Raw genomic sequence first — 19,652 nt, forward strand, 5'->3', positions numbered from 1 at the left:
GAAAACAAACAATGGCAAGACAAATAAAAACCCAAACAAACAAAACAAGCATTCCAAATGACAAACCCTTAACTCAAGAAAGTTAAAAAAAAAACAGACAAACAATGATAAATCAATTCTACAAAAGGAGCATCCATACAACGGGCACCGTAAATTGTTCAAAGGGAAACCAGAACATCAAAATGCTTGTTATGGGGTTAGGGCGACAACAAGTCCATTGATGGCAATTGGGTCAATTTTCTGTAGGAAAGCAGTAACACTCATGATCCCTTTCATTAGCAAATTGTTGAAGTCAGAGCCAAGGGTCATTCACCACAGTACAAACTATTCTGAGGCTTGAATTTAGTGAGTTCTCTGTGCACGACCAGCACCTGTTGGTGTGATTCAACAGGTGGTGTGAGAGAGTCAAACGGCGCTGGTGGACGCGCAAAGCAGTGCTGGCAGCGACTGCGTCCAAAATCTTTGCCGTTTCTGAAAGTTTGGAACTTTACTCCTGCTTGGCACTCAATATTTGGGGTTGTCCTTGGGTGTGGGGGTTAGCTCGCCCACCGATTCCCAGGCGCGGCACTGCTCCTGCTCACCGCTCAGGGGATGGGTCAAACTCAGGAGACATTTCGCATCCTTGGGGATGTGACAATCAGTGGGCCTTTAACCTTGACGCACACCAGCCCTGATCGTATATGGAGTCTCTGCTCGTGTCGGCTGGGGGTTGAGGGGCTTCTCCCAGGCAGTCTCTCAACACTTTCAGCATGGTCACAACAGGACAGCACTTAAAGAGATAAGACGTAAGGATCCACAGCAACAAAATAAACAAGGGAGTCAGACTGTTTCACCTTATAGCCAAAACAACAAATTGAAACAAAACAAAAGCAAACAGAGTCTTTTTTACCAGCCTCAGAAAGAAAAGAGTGCTCTCAGGGAGGCTGGTTGCCTCCAAAACGATGTGTCACAATTATAGGATGAGCAGATCAAAAAAAAAAAAAAAACACAGCCTTCTTTATGCTGATTCAACACTATGCACGAGGCCTCTGTAAGGTATGTTTTGTTCATTTTTATTAAGTTAAAACCTTTTTGCTAATAGCGTATAAGACCTCCTTTTTCACATGGGAATGCCAATATTTGTCCAACAATACAGATCTTAACTCTGCTCACAGGAGCAACTGATCCGTATGTTTTTCATTTGATCCAAACAAGTTTTGCTCCCATGATACACTTTTTTTCTTAAAAAAAAAATTAAAAAAAATTAAGAAGTAAAAAGTTTTACGTAAAACATAATCATTTGAACTTCCCACTTTTGTCAACACCGGCTTGCAAACTACTGTCCCGTAAAGATTAACACAAGTAGCTTAGTCTGTGGAGGGGGAAGGGCGCTTGTTATTATTATCCCATTTCTTGTCAGGAATGTGGCCATCAGCCTTGTCAGTGATGAGGTGTGTCGGTGTGCTTTCCAAAAGTCGACGAACACACACTGAGATGCATGACGATGACAGAGTAAGGCCACATGTTCAGGGGTGAGTGGGTGGAGGAGGGTGCTGTACAATCAACAGGAGCTGGAAGAAAGAGAAATGAGAAAAAACAAATAAAAAAAAATATACTGTATATTCTTCCCCGTAGACATTAATAGGGATACAAATCATACGTATTCAGTGTAACAACCGACCTGAGAGTTACATGTGTCCGTCTCCTCCCAGGCCAGGGTGACCTCCACCCAGCTGCATCTGGGGGTCCATGCCTGACACCTTCTCCTCCTCTCTCCTCTTCAGGCAAGCGGCCTTCGGGTTCAAATTACGCTCTTCAAAAGGAGGACACGACCACCAATTAAAAACTCCAAATTGGAAATCTCACGTGTCAAAAGTGTAAAAATAGGTCAAAACAAGCAGAAAAACGACAACAAACGGATGGACAGGAGGAAGTGAGAGCAGCAGGAAGGTGGAAAGAAGGATGACAGGCTGGGCAGAAAAGCAGGGATGTGCTTCCTCACAGGTTCTCCCTTTCTTCTCAGAGTGATACAGGCAGAAAGCCAAAGCGTTGTGACACAGCAGCTCAGAGGGAAAACTGAATGAGAGACTCCCCTTCAGCGGCGTGAGGCCCTCTGCTCAGACCTCTCCGTGCTGGCTGACGTACCTCGCACCTGCTTCTCCAGGCCCAGTATGACCTGCACGGCCTGCTGCAGGATGATCAGCTTGGTCTGCGCCTTGTCGCTCTGCAGGTGGACCTGACACATCCTGCCCAGCTCTCTGAAGGCCTCGTTAATGTCGCGCACGCGCACCCTCTCCCTAGCGTTGTTGGCTTGTCGGCGCTCACGCTCCCTGTGCTCCTTCTCCTCGGCCGTGAGGTTCTCATCCGTCACTGCGGCAAGGCTGCAGCCGGAAGGAGAGGGGTAGGCGTTTGGTGGGGGAGCGAGGGGGGGGGGGGTCGGTTAACAAACCCAAATCACAACCCTCACTGAACCTGAGCTGGACGGTTTAAACTGGTTGTACTGGTTTAAACCTGTACCAATGTATTAACTAGATGCGATGTCGCTAAACAAATATATATTTGTTGGTTTATTTGTGACGACAAGAATGGATGGAGAAGATCCCAGTGGAGCCGGGCCGAGTGGCAGGGGAGCGGAGTGGAACTACAATGCTAATCATTTTTAGACAAACTTCCAAAGTCAATTTGAGTGTTTCAGGTGACTGAATAATTGTAAACTGAGTATTAAAGGCAGAAGAAATCTCTGATGAAGCCTGTCCCACTTGTAATTTCTTCCTTTTTTGTCATGAGGGTCCAGGCTGGAAGTTGTGGGGGGTTTTGGTGACTGTCTGGCAAATCGATAGAAGGAATGAGGAAGGAAAGGGAGGATGAGAGGAAGCAACACCCTCTGCCAGCACAGAAGGAACCAAAAAGCGGAGAAGAGGAAGCCAAGAAGAAAGACGGAGAGCAGTGTGTTAAATACATCAGCAGAAGGAAGATGTATTTATTTGGACGTGAGGAGGAGGCGACCACTGCTGCCATCTGTAGGGAAAATGAGGATGAGGAAGGTGAGTGTGAGTGATGCAGGGGGGTCCTTGGGTGTAGAAGTTTGAAAAGGTTATTGCTGCAGGAGGCTGGGACATGCAGCGCAGACACAGCAGAGCGACAGGTTAATACGCATGACGAGATACAGCTCTGCTTTCATGCCAACATGGGCTTCAGCTAAAACAAGTGGGAACCAACAAAATAATGACATAAATTAATCGACATCAAAGGTCCCATATTCTGGTCTATATTTTCCAGTGGAGCAGCCTTGCATGATGAACTATCTTTAAAATAATGTAAAGAAAACAACCAATTTAGCCCTTTGTTTGCAGCCTCCTGCACAAACACTCAAGTTTAGCTTCCTGCTTCTTGGTCCTTCCTCAAACGTATAGGAAAGCTGGGAAATGACCCTTTGTGACGTCACAAAGGAATACTCTTTTTGTACCAAACGAAAACAATAGAAAAAAAAAAAAGGCAAAAATGGACTGTTGTCTTTTCTGGGGAGTTCACTGAACGGATGGGCTAAAGACACACAATTAAAACAAAACAAACAACAAAGAGATTGACTTTTGAACAATATGGGACCTTTAAAAAGGACGGAAATAAAGAGACTCTTTGAGGGAAGCGTTAATCCAGAGCGAAACGGAGAGATTTGTAAGCATTTTCGCAGCCAAAGAGAGACCGCACAACACATACTGAGTCAGAGTGAAAACATTGTGTATGTGTTGAGAAAGAGGAGAAAATCAAACTTGAAGGATGGACTGGAGAATGGTCTTAATAACAGTCACACAGCTTCATTTCTTTGCCACGTGCTTCGTCTTTGCGAGCCTTTAGTTTCCTTTATGAAACTGGCACCATGTGGAGAAGACAAACTACAACTGCTCACAGGTGTCGAGGAAGACATAATTCCATCATGCGCAGAGTCAAAAAATTCATGTGATTGAAAACATATTTCATTATTTGCAGGACGTGCCAGGGGGCAAAGAAATGAAGTTTCACTTTGTACAAAAAACCCTTCCCCTCCTCTTCCTTCCTCCCTGGACACCCACTGACCTCGGACTTGCTGCTCCAGGTTGAGAATAACGTTTACGGCCTGTTGCAGTATGATCAATTTGGTCTGCGGTTTCTCATTGCTAACGTGGAGCTGACACATGCGGCCCAGCTCCTTAAAAGCCTCGTTGATGTCCCGCACACGTAGCCGCTCGCGGGTGTTGTTTGCCACCCTCCGCAATTTCTCCCGCTCGGCCTTAATCTCCACCGGCAGATCTTCGTCATCTTCATCATCCAGACTGCTACCGGTCCGATAGCAGATGAGAGAGGGAAGGACACGACAGCATGGGTACACTTCATCACACGTTACTGTCTGGTGCACAATTCATTTGACTCAACAGAAGCAGACCAGGAACCAAGGAACCAATCGTGGTGTCAACTCTCTGTGGGGAGAGGGTCCTGGTTCATGGTAAAGGTTCTGCAGTGGAAATGTGTAACTTGATATGCAATAGTCTTTTCATAATAATAAGAATAAGAATAATAATGATAAGAATAAGAATAAGAATAAGAATAAGAATAAGAATAATAATAATAATAATAATACTAATAATACTAATACTAATACTAATACGAATAATAATGTTAATAATAATAATAATAAGACCAAGAACTGGCCCTGATATCATAAAACATTTTCCTCTGTCTTTCTAAATATAACATGCAAAGTAAACCTCCATATAAGATCTGTTTAACAATTATTTTTCAAAATTCTATAATCCGAAAACCATTAACACACCAATGCAGAAAGGTTAAAATATTCACAGAAGTCACCGAACTTAAAAAAAAAAAAAAAACATGTTCATCTGCCATGTTATTCAGAAACTGAATGATGAATGGAGATGTAAGGCATAAGTCACCTCGTTCCCAGATGGGCTTTCATGTCTTTCCTCTCGTCCTCCGACCTGTCTCCAACGGAACAGTTCTCCTCATCCTCCCTTTTCTCTTGTTTGACATCAGCAATGCTGCTGCGGCTGAGGCCACCGGACAAGCCTAAACGATCAGAACAAGACACAAGTTTCAATCAAATCTCTGCAGAAAGTCTAACAAGGACCACGTGTTACCATCCTGAGGAAGAAAATACAATAGCCCAAAGCGAAAGAAGGTCTCACCAGACGGCTGAGAGCCATGCAGAGCAGAGGCAGAACCTCGGTGACCATGCAGGTGTCCTCCACTAGAGGGCAGTCCAGACTCTTCTGGGGCATTTGACATCTATGAAACGAGATTTCAAAGTCAGGATTTTCAATTTTGTTTTTTTGTTTGACATTAATTTGTACTTTGTGAGTGTGTTACAGTGATCTTACCAGTCCCTGGATGCGACTGGCCAGGCCAAGTGCCGCAGCGGACAACCCTGGAGGCAACCCCAAGCCGGCAGACGACAGCAGATTGTGCATTTCAGTCAAGCCTGGCCCACTTTGTCCGCTGGCATGACGCTGGAGGACGTTGATGGCTTCATCAAGATGGTCTTCCATTTTATCCGCCTGTGGACAACAAACAGAACCAACCACAGTAGAATTCAGCATTTACCTTCAAGGTTTGTTTGAGTCTATGATTTGTCACATTTATCACATCAGAGAGAATAACACATCCAGACTAACCATGGACTGAATTCCATCCACAAAGTTAGGTGAGGGCGTTGCCTGACCAGAGGACCGTGTCCACTGGGAGCCCGAGCCTAGAAAATATCCAGAGGGAACATTTTTTGGAAATGTGAAATCATTATCTGCCTAAATTAAAATCACACAGTGTGAGTGGGTTACATTCAGGGGCTATGCAGTGTTTCTGTATGTGTCTCATCTTCACAAAAACATGTGACAAACAATGGGACAAATTTTTCATGTCTGACCAACACTAAATCACTAAATAGCAAAACGGCTGCTTAAGCTTAGGCCTCCTTTCCCTTCACATCTCAGTCAAAAACCACATAAGACACTGGTTTGGCCCCCAAACATAGATAGTGGAAGATTTTACTCTATTATTTTTATAGGTTACACGCACATGATCTGGTCAGTTATGATGAGCATAAAATGAGAAATTAAATATTTAAATAAATGAAACTGAAGCTGGATAGGGAACAAATCAGAGTAGAACAAACTGACTGAAAACAATACATATTAATTTCTTGGTTATGTATATATGTATATTGTTATGCTAGCTTTATACATATTTTTATTTTTATTTTTTACATTTTTATGAAATAACGATGTATTATGATTTGTTTCCTGTCAAACTCAACAGGAATGTGCGAGACGTGTAAACAACTCATTACAGACAAAAGAGGAAGTGAGCCCACCTTTTATTTTTTATTTTTGACGATATAATCCATTCCTATTTAATGAATTCAATATACTTTTATTTATTTCATTTTATTCTTCCACTGTTTATTTTTTAAATGAATTTTTGAATCAGCACGTTTGGTTGTTGTGTGTTTCTATTTTCAGGGAAATAACGGCTGATGAAGGACGGCCGAAATATTTTTTTAATAGATGGGTCAGCATTTAAGTGACTCGGATGATCCCATCATCTTCTGATGCCATGGCTTTGACCCAAACTACAAAAGCTGAAGCATAGCAGCACCTGACACAGCCTGCGGAGAGCCAGACGGAGTCGATGGTGATGGTGGGAAGGCGTTACTGCTTGGGTCCACAGAGTAGATCTGAAAAACAAAGTTGCTGCATCTAACTCAACTCTGTAACATCTAATATTCAAATTCTATGCCGATCTGTCATGTACTTTTTTTTTTTTTTATTTAGCAACTTACAGACGCCAGGGCTTTTCCAATCTCGTCACCCGAGCTTCCGGGAACTGCTCCACGGTTGGCTTTCAGAGAGAAGAGGAAGACGGCGCCGTGCTGAATAACATGCCTGATATGCCACAGTGTGGAACAAAACACTGCATTGCTAATCACTGAGGAAATGTCACACAGCTATGATGAGCTCACCCATCATGGTGTCGGCTCCAATGATGGGGGGTGTGTGGCTGGGGACTCCATAGCTGCTGGAGCCGGAGTGGACGCCAGCAGGGTGAGTCCCGTTCACCTCGCTGCCGTGCAGAGGGTAGTTCTGAGGGGAGAGGGGCAGCGGCTGCCGCTTCTGGGAGCCACAAACAATCACACGCAATTGAAACACGATGAATTGAATTTAAAAAAAAAAAATCACAATGACATAAACGAAAGGGAGGCAGAGCTCACCAGTCTATCTTGGGGGTTGATGGCAGTGAAGGGACCATGCTGGTTCAGGTGCGGGGAGTTCCCCACCATGGCAGAGTAACCAGGCTGAGTCATTGACCTCCCAGAGCCCCATGGATCTGAGGACTGGTGGGGGCCTTCTGTCAAGGGGCACCCAGCGTGTTTGAGTGGCACCAAGAAGAAGAAGAAGAAGAAAGAAAAAAAAGGACGGCAAAGCACATGAGAGGCAAGTCACATCATGACTTCACTGGGACTTCACAGTTGGGATATTTTGGGAGGTTGAATTCACAACCTCGCCGGCTCCGACTGTTACGTCTGCAGGAAACAATTTACCACGTTTAACAAAGACTTTCTCTGTCACGCTAAACCTTTCAACTCCACACAATGAAGGCCGGGAGGTTATGAAGGCTGCCGCTTTGGACGCACTGACCTTGCATGTAGAATGGCGGTGGGTAGACGTTTCCTACTTTGGAGGCTGGGTAACCCACATTGTCCCGGTTGAAGTTTTCCCCAGAGACAGGTGCATAGACCTGCATAAAAAGAAATAGGGAGAAGCTGTTTAACATGATGTGCGTCTGTGTGCATAGTACTTGTTGCGTCGCACCAGTACTACTAATAAGGCTCTTTTTATTTGAGGTTACAAGGTGACCTTGTGCTTAATTAATAGGGCAGCAACGTACTGCTTTTCCTTACAATCAGTTTGAACATTAGAGTCAAGTTAAATTAAAAACAAAAACTTGAAAAATTACAGCAACATAAACCACTACGCACTGTCCAGTACATGATCAAATTAGCATTTTTAATCTGGTTTTGACCAACAGAATCGCTTCCAGACAGGTTAAACACTCTTTAACAGTCAGATGTGGCGACTAGATAGACAAAACAGTTGGTTCTGATTCACGGTATGATGCTCGTGCAAGAAGAAGAAGAAGAAGAAGAAGAAGAAGAAGAAGGGAGTAGCAAACAAATGATCTCCCGAAGTTTCAGTTTATTCCCAATCAAGTTTTGATGGGGGGGGGGGGGAATGCGTCAGACTATCTGCAGAGTTTCAAACCCAAACGGACTGAAGTTTCTTTCTGTAATTTGATTACATGGGGAGAAAAGAAGAGGGAAAAAAAGAGGGGAGAGGCAGAGAGGGAGCGGAGAGATGCACTCCTAATTACTGAACCATCTGCCGAGTCCTGGACGGCAGCCAACTCCACGGGCAGCTGGGATAGAGAGATGGGGGAGGGAGCGAGGGAGAGAAAGGGGAGGGAGGTGGCGGGAAGGAGAAGGGAGTCGGCCGGAGGAGCGGTGGGGGTGGGCTGTGAGGTTGGGGACAGAGCAGAGGAGGAAATGGGGAGCCCAGAGAGCAGAAGTAGGGGGAGGGGGAAGGGAAAAGAAATGAGGTGGAGTAGGAACCATCAAACGCTGGGATGAATTCCCTCCAGTGATTTGATGGATATACTTGGCAGACGGGAAGAAATGTGGTCATAAAATAAAGGGCCCACAAACACAACACACTATAAATACATGCTGCAAATGAGTGACTGGGTGAATGAGTGGCTCTCTCTCTCGCTCTCTCTCTACCCACCCCCACCCTCCGCCCTCTACTCCCCCGCCCCCTCTCACAGTGGCGGAGATACACAGCTGTAAGAGCTGGAAGTCATGTACTGCAGCTATTCCACCGCTTCGCCAGCCACTGCAAGGCTGGAGAGGCCAAATGCTATTGGCTTCGACGGGCTGACTGCGAGTGGGGAGATACCATTCAAAGGTGGCAACGTTTGTGGATGCAAACACTCACAGAGGAGGGCAGGCCGGGAGGCACCTTCCTCATCTTTTTTGGCTGAGATTCTGAGGGAAGGAAGACACAGGCCATTACTTAAGCATGCACACACAAAACAAAGAACTTGCGTTAGCGCAGAATAAACAAGCGCCGATGTCAGGGCTGTGGTTACACATCCCTCTCTCTATCTCTCTCTCACCCGCCATCCATCCATCTGTCTTGTGACTACTCATTAATGTCTAATCAAAAGGTATTTCAGTTGTTGATGCTATTCGGTTCTTCACGGAGAGAGCTCTGTGTGATTTCATTCCCGTTAGCAAAATGGGGAAGTGAAATTTCTTTGTAAAAACGGAGCAGCTGAAGTGATGGGAAGCACATATTTAAATCAACTTGCATGCACACAAAAACAAAGATTTTTTTTTCCTACCAATAGGCTCCTGTGGGGATCTCCTACGAGGATTACTTCCATCATAGGAGTAAAACTGGGAGCTGGATTTCAGGCCAGACGGGGAGATGGCGTGAGGACTGGGCATGGGGATCTCGGTGGGCAGGAAGCCCTGCTGAGGACAATATGAAGAAAGCACAGGCACACGTGGTATGAAAGGACATGCATTCGAGCACAGTCAAAATGAATATCAACTGAGAGAAATTAAACAATCAAAAAAATAAAATAACCGGCTCTCTCTCTCTCAATGGGTTACCTGCGTGGCGAACGACGAGTACGGCCCTCGCTCAGCCTTCCCTGCTGGGAGCAAATGCAGCACAAAAGCGGGTCATGATAGAGAAAATTGGCCTTTAATGTCAACATTAAATCACAATCTGGCCATTCTTTGCTCTCCGTGTGGGCGTCTCCCATCTGCCGCGTGAGATGCGTGTATGATGATGTGCGGTATTTACGGCTGCAGACGGCAGAAACAACAACAAATTGGCCCCATTATAAATGTTGAGGGGCGACTGTACCAAGCCTACGTCCTCTCCCTTGACAGTTAAACAGAAGTGGGCTATACGCTGCCCCCGTCCCAGGGGAGGCTCTTGTTTGTGCATGAGTGCCCTTTACATCCCCCAGGCCCGCACCCTCCCCTGAGCAGACTAACTGCAACACGCAAAAACAAACCCCTCCTCCACATCAACACACACTGCCAGCTAAGCAGAAATGCGCTCTGACCCGCCGTTGTGTGAGAGAGCCTGACCGCGGGAGCTCTCGGCCAGGCAACTTGCCACTGACTGTCAGTTATGTTATGTTCTTCCATCAAGTCCCCGTAATTAGAATCTTGTGAGTCAAAGTTCCTTACCAGCAATCACTGGTGCATACATGGAGGCGGAGTTGATGCCCTCTTGTCCACTGTAAAGACCTTCTTCACCGAAACCCTGAGGAGGAAGGGGGAGGGAGGAGGAGGATGGGGGGGCAGAAGTGAATTACAATAAATATATACTGCATTTAGAAAGATGCTTAATCGATAACGCAGGTAATTCTGACATTTCTTTATGTTGATTCAAAGTTGAATATATCCATTAAATCTTCGAGTTCTTTCAAAAATAGTCAAGTGTGCAATACAGATTATTAAGTGATGCGTGTATTAGACGTGATCCAGTCAAGATTAAAACAAATTGATTCATCGAAATTGATGGATTAACTGCTCAAAATTAATTCCTGTGAGCAGCAAAAACGTGAAGTTGTTCTTCCACTGGGTGGATTTATTTTTTTCCATCGGTGAAACTCTAAAATGGTTAGTTGGATCACAGAATGAGCGGCTAATCTGCCGCATTTGAACAGGATTGACAGTAGCGGTGAACAGTTGTCGTCGTACCCTTCCCTGGTTGAAAGACGGGCCGTTCTGGTGTCCTGGACCCCAAGGACCGGAGCCACTGCGCTCGTCCATACCTGCAAGACAAAGAAACGCGTTACTTCAATGAACCATCAAAAGACAGAAGCTCAAGATGAACAAAACTAAGGCCAACTTGACGGAACGATGAGGTTGACCTGCTTTTAACTGGGTTTTATTAGACTGCAGCGCGCAGCGATCAGCACCACTGAGGGCTTCACTTTGCAGCTCGCACAAAGACATCACAGTGACAGAGCTGTCACACAGACAGCATGGATGTGAGCTGTAGGTAGTTTGAATAATTAACAGCTCGTATAAGGCTCCCCGAATCATCCCCGACATTCTTCATTGTCCCACTCCACTCCATTACGTTTTCCATGGCAACAGACATTCACTCCACATACACTCTGGCAACATTTGCGTTAGTGCCGATGCAAAGGCTCGGTCTTACACGGCGGACAGGAGACAGCGGAGGCCAGAGGAAGCCCACCGGCTCCCGGCGAGGTGAACGCATTGGAGAGGAGTGATTTTAAAGGCTGCTGAAGCAGAAATTCCTGCCCGTCCCCTTTTTCTCTCAATCTCCTCTCATACTTCAATGCGGCATCTCTTGGGGGGAGAGCTGAGGCTTAATTGTGCGCTGATTTGCATAATTGTGCATATTAATGAAGCTGGGCTTTATGAATATTCATATTTTTGTTTTGTTGTCTAATTAAAAAGCGGAGAGGGTGGAAGGGGTTGGAGGGTGGGGAAGGTGGTGGTGGTGGTGGTTGGGGGGGGCTAGAATCACGACAGAATCAGCAGCAGAACAGAATGACGGGTCTGCGGCACCGAGAGCTGCGAGATGGCCGTAAAAGCTGTGATCTATACGTGCTGCTCCGGCACAACGACGCGCCAGGGAGACAATGTGGTGGTGTGGTTTAGCCTCTAGCCCGACAGCCACTCTCGACATCAATCAACGACGCAAAAGAAAACGCAAGAGCCGTTTGTTTCCTGCTGCATGTCGTCGGTGTCAAAGTGTCGGCTGAGAAAGTCTCTTCAGCATCGCGTCGCTGTCGTGTGACAGGGTTGCACTCGTTAAGGCGCAGATTAGAGCAGTTTTAATGAGCCAAACTTTTAATTGACGGCACAAACCATCAGCTTCACGACACTTGTGTTGTCATCTGAGAGGCTGCTCTAATACACACGTTCCATCTGTCACATCACGAGGACGTTACTGCCCTCTATTACAACCCTGCAGCACTTGAGCTATGCGTTTTCAAAAAATGACATACTTTAAATGAGGAACTGAGGTCATTTCGTAGCGTCGGCTACGTACAGCAAAATGATTTGAGGACGGCGAACGTCACAGTGGCCACCTGGAGAATGACAGCTGCTGCCATGAGCTCGATACAAAGCACTGGAGAAGCACGGAGACACTGACTAGTTAGACTGCGTGCACATGACAAAATGCAATACGAGTTGCAAATTCTAAGACTCGTCAAGATGGATAAAATGTCCAACCAAACAGTGTAAATAACCTTGTGGTGGGCGATACACCCGCTGTGTCTTCAGCACTGGTGTCCCCTCCTGAAAAAATCTCTAAACCCATCCTGCATCGTCGTAACTCCCACATGGTCCCACGGAGCTTTATTTGCAACAACAGAATCAATCCGACATTACATACAAGCAGAGGTTACACACAGGACCGGCAACACGCTGCAGCGATGGGATTATGTCCGTGGCATCGAGTGAGCCACAAAATCAGAATGATATTTTGGTGAGAAAGGCAGACGCTTGCGTTGCTTTTTTATCCCTCACACACACAAATTCTACAAGCAAGAGAGTTGAAATCATCTCCTAACAGCAACAACGCCCCCACACAGCCGCCGTTTCCGTTTGCCGTCAGCAAAATGATCACCATTAATCCGAAGACAAGCAAGCACGCCGACGATATCAACCTCCCTTGATCAAAAGTTATACCTCAGTAACAATCTGCAGCACCATATTCATTGCAATAATTACAACAAAAAGACAAAAGAGGTGAAGAAAAGGTGCAGCTCACATTAAGAAATCAATGCTCAGACTGAAAGAGACACCAAGTTGAGCCAATTACAATTACTGGCTGACTTTGCCCTCTTCAAAATGCACGTTCCACCATGATTTGACTTTTTAATAAGACGGGGCTGCTTTAAATGAGTCTGCATATTGTTTTCAGTGCGTCCGTGCCCTTTTCTCCTATCTCATTTCCTGACACGAGGAAACCAAAATGCTTCCCCGTGTCAGTCGGCAGGGCATCCACAACACCACCAAGACTGTCACTTGGATGTCTCATACTCGTCGCTGGTGGCGTTCACTCCTTTTGCTCTGTGATGGATGATGGACTTGCAGGGGCCAATGTTTTACTGCAGCTGAAAAAACTCCCTTGGCCCGGGAGTATTTTGCACAACACAACAGTGAAACATCCTCAACAAACATCCATTATTACAAAAAAAATGTTTTTTTGCATTTTTTTTTTTTTGCTTTGCTTTCTTGGATCTTTCTTGTGGCTGGTAAACTACAGACGTTAGACTATGTGCAGTGTGTTAACATGAAGCAAGTGTTTGTCCTTTGTATTTTCATGTTCTAAGCACGTTCCTATGTTTTTTCCAACCACTTTGTCAACCGAGTTTTCAGCCTACAGCTCTCTCTCGTCCAAATGTTGTACTCTTTGTGTGAGCCCCTGAGGTTCATGGTTCGACAGCTGTATGAACGACTTCAATTTCTACAAAGTCAGGAACCTTTTATCATAAATGAGCACAAAAAGATGTTACTTATGTACATAAACTCCATTGTAAGTCACTCAGTGGCACAGATTACTTTGTTTTCTTCACAGAGAGATTCCCATTAGCGCTACAATGAGAGGAAAACAAAGGCAACAATGAGCACTGCACTACTCAAACAGACTACAAATAATGGAAGGAGGAAAACGAAGGGTGAGTAACGTCAGGCAAATTCTTTGGTGAGCACCAGAGCACTTCTCCTCCCAGCATGCAACAGCCCTTTGAGCATGGCTAGTCTATAATTACACAGGAAAAGATAGTGGAAACAGACAGCCGGCCTGAGTCATAAGCTTCATGAGCAAAACTCTGGCACATACATTGACCCAACTTGCAGACGCGTCTTGGTTTTTACAGGCACGCAGCCCCGGGCACCTAGAAGTGAGTGTGCCTTTTTGTCTACACACCTTCTTCCTTCCCTCACTGAAGTGACTCACACAGACACAAAGGATGAAGTCAGATTAAATCCCAAGAGAGCGCTGACTGTTAATGAAATACTGAACAATGTACAATAACATGCGCTTGGTTGTGTTAACCTTTGAGTCACAGGGAGCTTTTCAAACACAAGAGCGCTTTAACTCAAAAAGCAAACAGAGCTTCCAGCAGGGTGCTCTCGCTTGGACGTGTGTGAAATTGCAGATTTCTTAAATGTGCTTTTTAACAGCAGATCCACTTGAAAGTAACTGTTTCACTATCACATCTGTTAGAAACATGGACCACTTCATGCAAATTTGAAACTTCTTCCCTTCTGCATTTTAGTGCACACAAGCCTCTAAAAAGATATTTCAGGATTCTCGGTTTCTAGAGAAGAAAAAAAGAAAAGAAAGTACGCTGAAAACGACTTGCTCACCAGTGAAAGGGACTGGAAAGGCACAGTGAAAGAGTAGAGCACATGTATCATTACGACAGCAGGCTCTAAAAGGGAGGCTCCCTTTGGGGACACATGTTCAAACCTCTGCTAACCAAAATTTTAACCAAGCCGACTGTACGGGGAAAAGAGGAGGCAACAAGGCACCAGAGGGCTAGAAGGCAGTTACATCAGCGCTGATCTCAGGACACGGGCAAGATATCTAAGCCTGAATCCTGCCAAAGGATCACGGTTGTCAATATAAGCTGTTAGAAGTTGTAGTATGGTAAGAATTTGTCGTGTAAGTTAGAACTACGAGGTTGCTGGTACAAAACTAGGAAACTTGAGTGCCAAGGAAACTTGAGAAAGACTTTCTGCGATGACTTTAGATTAGCAATGATGATTCCCACCTCTAATCCATAAAACTGTCGTCCACAATGTTAACAGCTACACGCCAAAGACGTTGGCGGGCTTCTTCCACACATTTTCTTTTTGTTGAAAAAAGCCATAATATTCATTTCTGTGCCAGTCTACGGGTCAAATCTATGTGGATCGGCGATAGTCACAACCCTGACATCACAAACAAACGTCTAAAAGAGAAGAAGGCGACGCAGCCCTCCACGCGGCACCCCGTTACCATTTGCTTCACCTTTTATCCCAACTTCAATTACATGTTACATTTGTGTTGACAGCAAAGAGACCTGCTGCACAGGGAGGTGAGTTATGTGGAGGCCCGGAAGACATGTAGTATGTCAAAAGGTAAACGTGGGGGAGGGGTTAACTGTTGCGATCCTGTAAAACTCTACTTTCCGTTTTGTCCTGAAGTTATTGAATGGCAACAGCTGAAGGTGTGGGGTGGAGACACCTGCAAGGCGAGCATGAGGAAGTGCAAAAAAGATGGAAACACATCTCGGGTGACACATCATGTAAAAAAAACAAACCTTAAAAACTGTTCTGACTGTTAGCAGCGGTGTGAAACACCAACTAAGGGTGGGGCTGAATGTGGGACAATTTTCTAAGTTCGATACACGAGACAACAGGCAAAACAGATGGTAAAGGGAACGGCAAGAAGAAACAATTGCCCTTACCTGAGCCTCCAAACTGACTTGCTAGAGTAGTTGGCCGGTTCTTGCCGTTTGAAACCGGAAGCTCAAACATCTAAAATGACAAAAATCAAAATGTAAACACAGCAGTGTAAGTGGACCGGTTGGTTTGGTAATCTGCTTACTAAGTCTTATCTACTGACGATCGTAATTAAACCTGGAATGTTGTTTTTTTTGTTTGTTTTTTTTAAATGCTAATCATAAATTAAAATTAAAACATTAAATTAAATGAATTTAAAAAAAGAAGAGGGAGAAATCAGACAACAACGTTAGAGCATCTTACAGCAGTGAAATCCAGCAAGTCGTTGAGCTCCTTGTCCGTCTCCACTGCAGCCATTCTCTGCTGCGGTTCACTCTGCCTGTTCAGTCTCAGCAAGACACTGCGAAGAGAGACACAGAATGTGACGCAACTTTTTAGGTTTTTCAGGGATCCTCTGCGACCTTTTGAGCGAAGGAAGGTGGAAGTTGGGCCAGACACAATAATCACAGTACAGTATGTACAGTACATGTTAATACAGCAACATGGTTTAAAATGAAGGAAAGTGTTGTTACAAATCCTCTTGCTACCAAAACCCAAATCTCAATTTCTTTTAATCATAGTGGAGGTGAGATACTTCCAAGCCGTGGCCACATTTGTTCTGTTTTGATCTTAAGCTGATGTCTCATCCTCTTTACCCATTGTATGTTGTGCAGGTAGTCAATGGCTATACATAAACAAGGGATAATGTATGTGTGTCCAAACCAGGGTATCCGCATTTTATTTGGTATCAGCTTCTCGTAAAAAAAAAAAAAAATACACACTTTCTGAAACTCCAGTTCTTGCAGGACTGCGATTTATGAAATTGGAATGTGAGGTTTAAATGCGCAACAGGCTAATACTCAATAGAGGAACACTAAAATCTGTCAGCAAGAGGTGGGAGGTTATAACTATGTAGCTGAAAAATCCAAAAGCAAGTCAAAGTACGACCCTGTATTCACAATGTTATGACCCTCTGGTGCTGCTGCTGTAAACAGTAACATTTAGCATGTTCGGCTAAGTAACGTTCAATGCTTAATAGGAAATATTTTCAATAATGTAGCAATTTAGAATTTTACAAAGGTCACCCACATCTGTTACTGGTGAGGTCAATGCAGCCGCAGGCTACACCGTCTGCACCCATTCTCACTCAGGCCATGCAGCTACTTCCTCCACCTCAAACAACAGGTGACTTTACAAACAAGTTAAGGCGCTTTCACCTCTGTGAAATGTTCTAAAAAGGAGGGAAAATGACAAATACACATGAAGGAACAATGGCTTAAACCATTGTTGAAGCCAAGTATACATGCTTTTTCCCGTTATTTTGTTATCCAGTTGAACAACAATAACAAAACAAAATTGAAGCTACTCCTCCTCCTACTACTACTTCTTCAGCTTAAGGAATATAGCACATTTATGCAGGCTGTTTTTCTTTTGTTTTTTTCATCATTTTTCTATTTTTATGGATGTGTCCTGTAAAACAATATATATCTTCTTTTTTTTTTAAATCAAAGTTTGTCAAGATTCTGAAACATCATTTATCATTAGAAATTTTGTTTAAGTTAAAGTCAAAAAGGGTTTGATTTCGCTGAGTTGATCTCTGAAAGTGGCCCGTTAGTTGTGTCAATTTCAAGACTGAACAGACAAGACGACTGCGGAACACACTGTGGAGCCTCCTCCCCTTGGGAATCAAGTCAGATAAACTCTTTCTAGTGCGTTGCCATGAACCTCTTTGTTACATTCAGTGGGAGTAAACCCGCCTGTTTGTTTAAAGGGGCTTCTTTTATGCAATTCTACTCCTCGGCTGCGCTGTCATCATATTTGCTCTGTCTCACCTCTTAGGTTGAAGCAAAGTGCACCACAGAGGTGGCAGGTGCTATACACGCTTTATAGCGCGCACAGAGGCAACAGCAGGCGTCTTAAAATTCAATTCAATGAATTATACAAATGGAACAATGAAAGCAACTGTGTCTGAATCATGTGGCGTGAAAGAATGCAACCGGTGGGATTCAAACGGCAGGGGAAAAGGCCATAGCGGTGCTGCAAACATTAGCTACAGTTGAAATGTGCGTTAATAACAAAATAACAAGTCCAAATAGTGAGGCGAGACACAATCTTGTAGTAATAACAGCAGTGTCACTGTGTGAGGTCAAAATGGGGGATAACTGTTTTAGCCCCTCCTAACAAATGGAAGTTGAGTCGGCTTGTTGGAGCAACCCCCCTACTTCGGCCTGACCATTTGGCACAAAAGTTTTACTGCAGAAATGGCAACACACACACACACACACACACACACACACACACACACACACACACACACACACACACACACACACACACACACACACACACACACAAACATAGCCGGCATCAACAATACCAAATCTTAAAAAAAATACATATATAAGTCAATTAGCAGTTGTTCGGCACAAGTCATCGGTTGAAAACACCCTGCAGGATGTTCAAAACGATCAAAAAAAAACAAAAAACCTGTTGCCTGCCTCGTCGTCGACGAGCAGGACCACCGAACACTGATGAACACAAAGACTCGGAAAGACACAGGAGCCCGTGTTTGGGCAGAAATGTTATCAAACAAAAAACTGAAACTCTATTCAATTCCCGAAAGGCATTCATAACAAGTTTGTAACACTTTACTGTTGATTCAAACAGTGGCAGTTTTCTTCTGCCGCTAGTGGCGGGGAGTCAATTTTTAATCTCATTTTAATTAAAACATCGACCATTTCCTCCTGATATTCGTCCTCGTGTTTCAGCACACAACGCACAGAGGTTCGAGCTGAAACTGGGGGGAAACTGCGGCATCATGAACAAACACACTTAGGAGCGGATGCTGACCACATTCGGGAATGGTGCACTTTACTTGAGCTAGCTTACGCTTTAACAAACAACACGGGCCGTCTATGTTTATGTTTCACAACCAAACGCTCGTCCGTGTGAACATTTAAAAAAACAACAAATGCGTCGAAGAGCAGAGAGCAAAAAACCCGGTTCAAGCTAACTGATCTGGGTAGTGCGCTAATGCACGGTAACGTTATAGCCCATTGAAGTGAACAAAGAAGTCTTTCCCCCCCATCGACACACAAGCTAGTAACACTCGCTAGTGAGCTCAGGCCGAAGAGACTCGACACCCACCCCGCTTTTCCAGAGCCGAGGCGCTGGCTCCAACTTGAGCGATGCGCTAACAAACTTGATCGCTAATGGGACTCCCAGTTAGCGACGGATGTGGCAATCCGAGTTCAACGCACGCATACCCGCTTCCAAAGTGCACACGTCCGCATATTTACCTGGATTTAACAGTGAAGCATCCAAGTGGGAGCAATTAAGCGGCGGGGGTAGGGAGAAAAACAAAGTTAGGGATCCGATCCTTCCCCCGTGGTCCGGACCGAGGGCTTGATGAGAGTGAAGAAAAGCCGAGGCGAACAGCAACTAGTCCCCGCCGCTGCGTTGACGTATGTGTCAGGAACGTATAGGCGCGTCTCCGACACAAACCATAACCTCTTTTTGCTTCTTGTCGAGTCGTTTCTTCAACGTTAGCGCGATTCTGACCATTTCATTTTCCAAGTAGACATTTTAACAGCCTCCACATTGTCGGGTCACACTTGTATCACTCCGCGCAGCGCTTCGAGCCCGAGCCAACGGGAGGACACGGACGCTGAGGCAGCAACGACATCCAATTGGAACTAAAAAATCCGTAACAAGCACAATAATTATCCGCGACGAGTGTCGCCTATGACACTGCAAATATCTCAAACGCCGCAGATGTCACGGTTAAGAGAATATATTCGGCCCACAAAATGCTCAAGCTATCGATACGCGGGGATCTATGTGAGCTAGCGGATGAGCACGGCGGAAAGCCTACTAAGACTGTGCCAGCGGAGAGAGGATGGAATGATAATATCAGAGGATGGACCAATTGGATACAGTGAAATTTTGATTGGCAGACGAGCTGTCCAAATATGTTTCATCGTCGGGCTTCAGGGCAGTGCCTTTGTGCCTACGGCTTCCGAGCGCTGTGGGTCTGCTCACGAACACCGATAGAGCGCTGCCAAAA

The 19,652-nt window shown here is 45.0% G+C and overlaps 1 protein-coding gene across 8 annotated transcripts; it reads right to left on the bottom strand.

The window, feature by feature from the left end:
* Positions 1–1,233: 1,233 nt before the first annotated feature.
* Positions 1,234–19,460, bottom strand: tcf3a (transcription factor 3a). 8 transcript variants are annotated; one of them, XM_076021154.1, is made up of 20 exons: positions 18,886–19,460; positions 15,851–15,947; positions 15,553–15,622; positions 10,808–10,881; positions 10,292–10,367; positions 9,701–9,744; positions 9,427–9,559; positions 9,018–9,067; positions 7,665–7,764; positions 7,238–7,374; positions 6,989–7,139; positions 6,809–6,867; positions 6,625–6,703; positions 5,646–5,722; positions 5,352–5,528; positions 5,160–5,259; positions 4,908–5,040; positions 2,125–2,360; positions 1,661–1,792; positions 1,234–1,550 (listed from the first exon to the last, which is right to left on the bottom strand). In XM_076021154.1, the coding sequence occupies exons 2-19, from the start codon at positions 15,902–15,904 to the stop codon at positions 1,668–1,670; spliced, it is 1,875 nt and encodes a 624-aa protein (XP_075877269.1). In that variant the 5' UTR covers positions 15,905–15,947; positions 18,886–19,460; the 3' UTR covers positions 1,234–1,550; positions 1,661–1,667. The 8 variants fall into 8 exon arrangements, with proteins under 8 accessions (XP_075877269.1, XP_075877271.1, XP_075877268.1 ...); XM_076021156.1 differs by lacking the exon at positions 2,125–2,360 and adding an exon at positions 4,054–4,289 and having other exon boundaries at positions 9,427–9,556; positions 9,701–9,741; positions 18,886–19,458; XM_076021153.1 differs by lacking the exon at positions 2,125–2,360 and adding an exon at positions 4,054–4,289 and having other exon boundaries at positions 18,886–19,458.
* Between the last annotated feature and the right edge of the window lie 192 nt (positions 19,461–19,652).

The sequence above is a fragment of the Nelusetta ayraudi genome, unplaced genomic scaffold (genome assembly GCF_046127955.1).
Source record: "Nelusetta ayraudi isolate G7.1 ecotype Tasmania unplaced genomic scaffold, CSIRO-AGI_Nayr_v1 ptg000011l, whole genome shotgun sequence".
Lineage (NCBI taxonomy): Eukaryota > Metazoa > Chordata > Actinopteri > Tetraodontiformes > Monacanthidae > Nelusetta > Nelusetta ayraudi.

Coding starts and splice junctions, on each gene's coding strand:
- tcf3a (XM_076021150.1), bottom strand. CDS start 15,904: ATGGCTGCAGTGGAGACGGACAAGGAGCTCAACGACTTGCTGGATTTC. Junction 7,375..7,664: donor ACCGCCATTCTACATGCAAG/GTCAGTGCGTCC, acceptor GCCCCTTGACAG/AAGGCCCCCACCAGTCCTCA. Junction 5,260..5,351: donor CCAGTCGCATCCAGGGACTG/GTAAGATCACTG, acceptor CTCGTTTCATAG/ATGTCAAATGCCCCAGAAGA.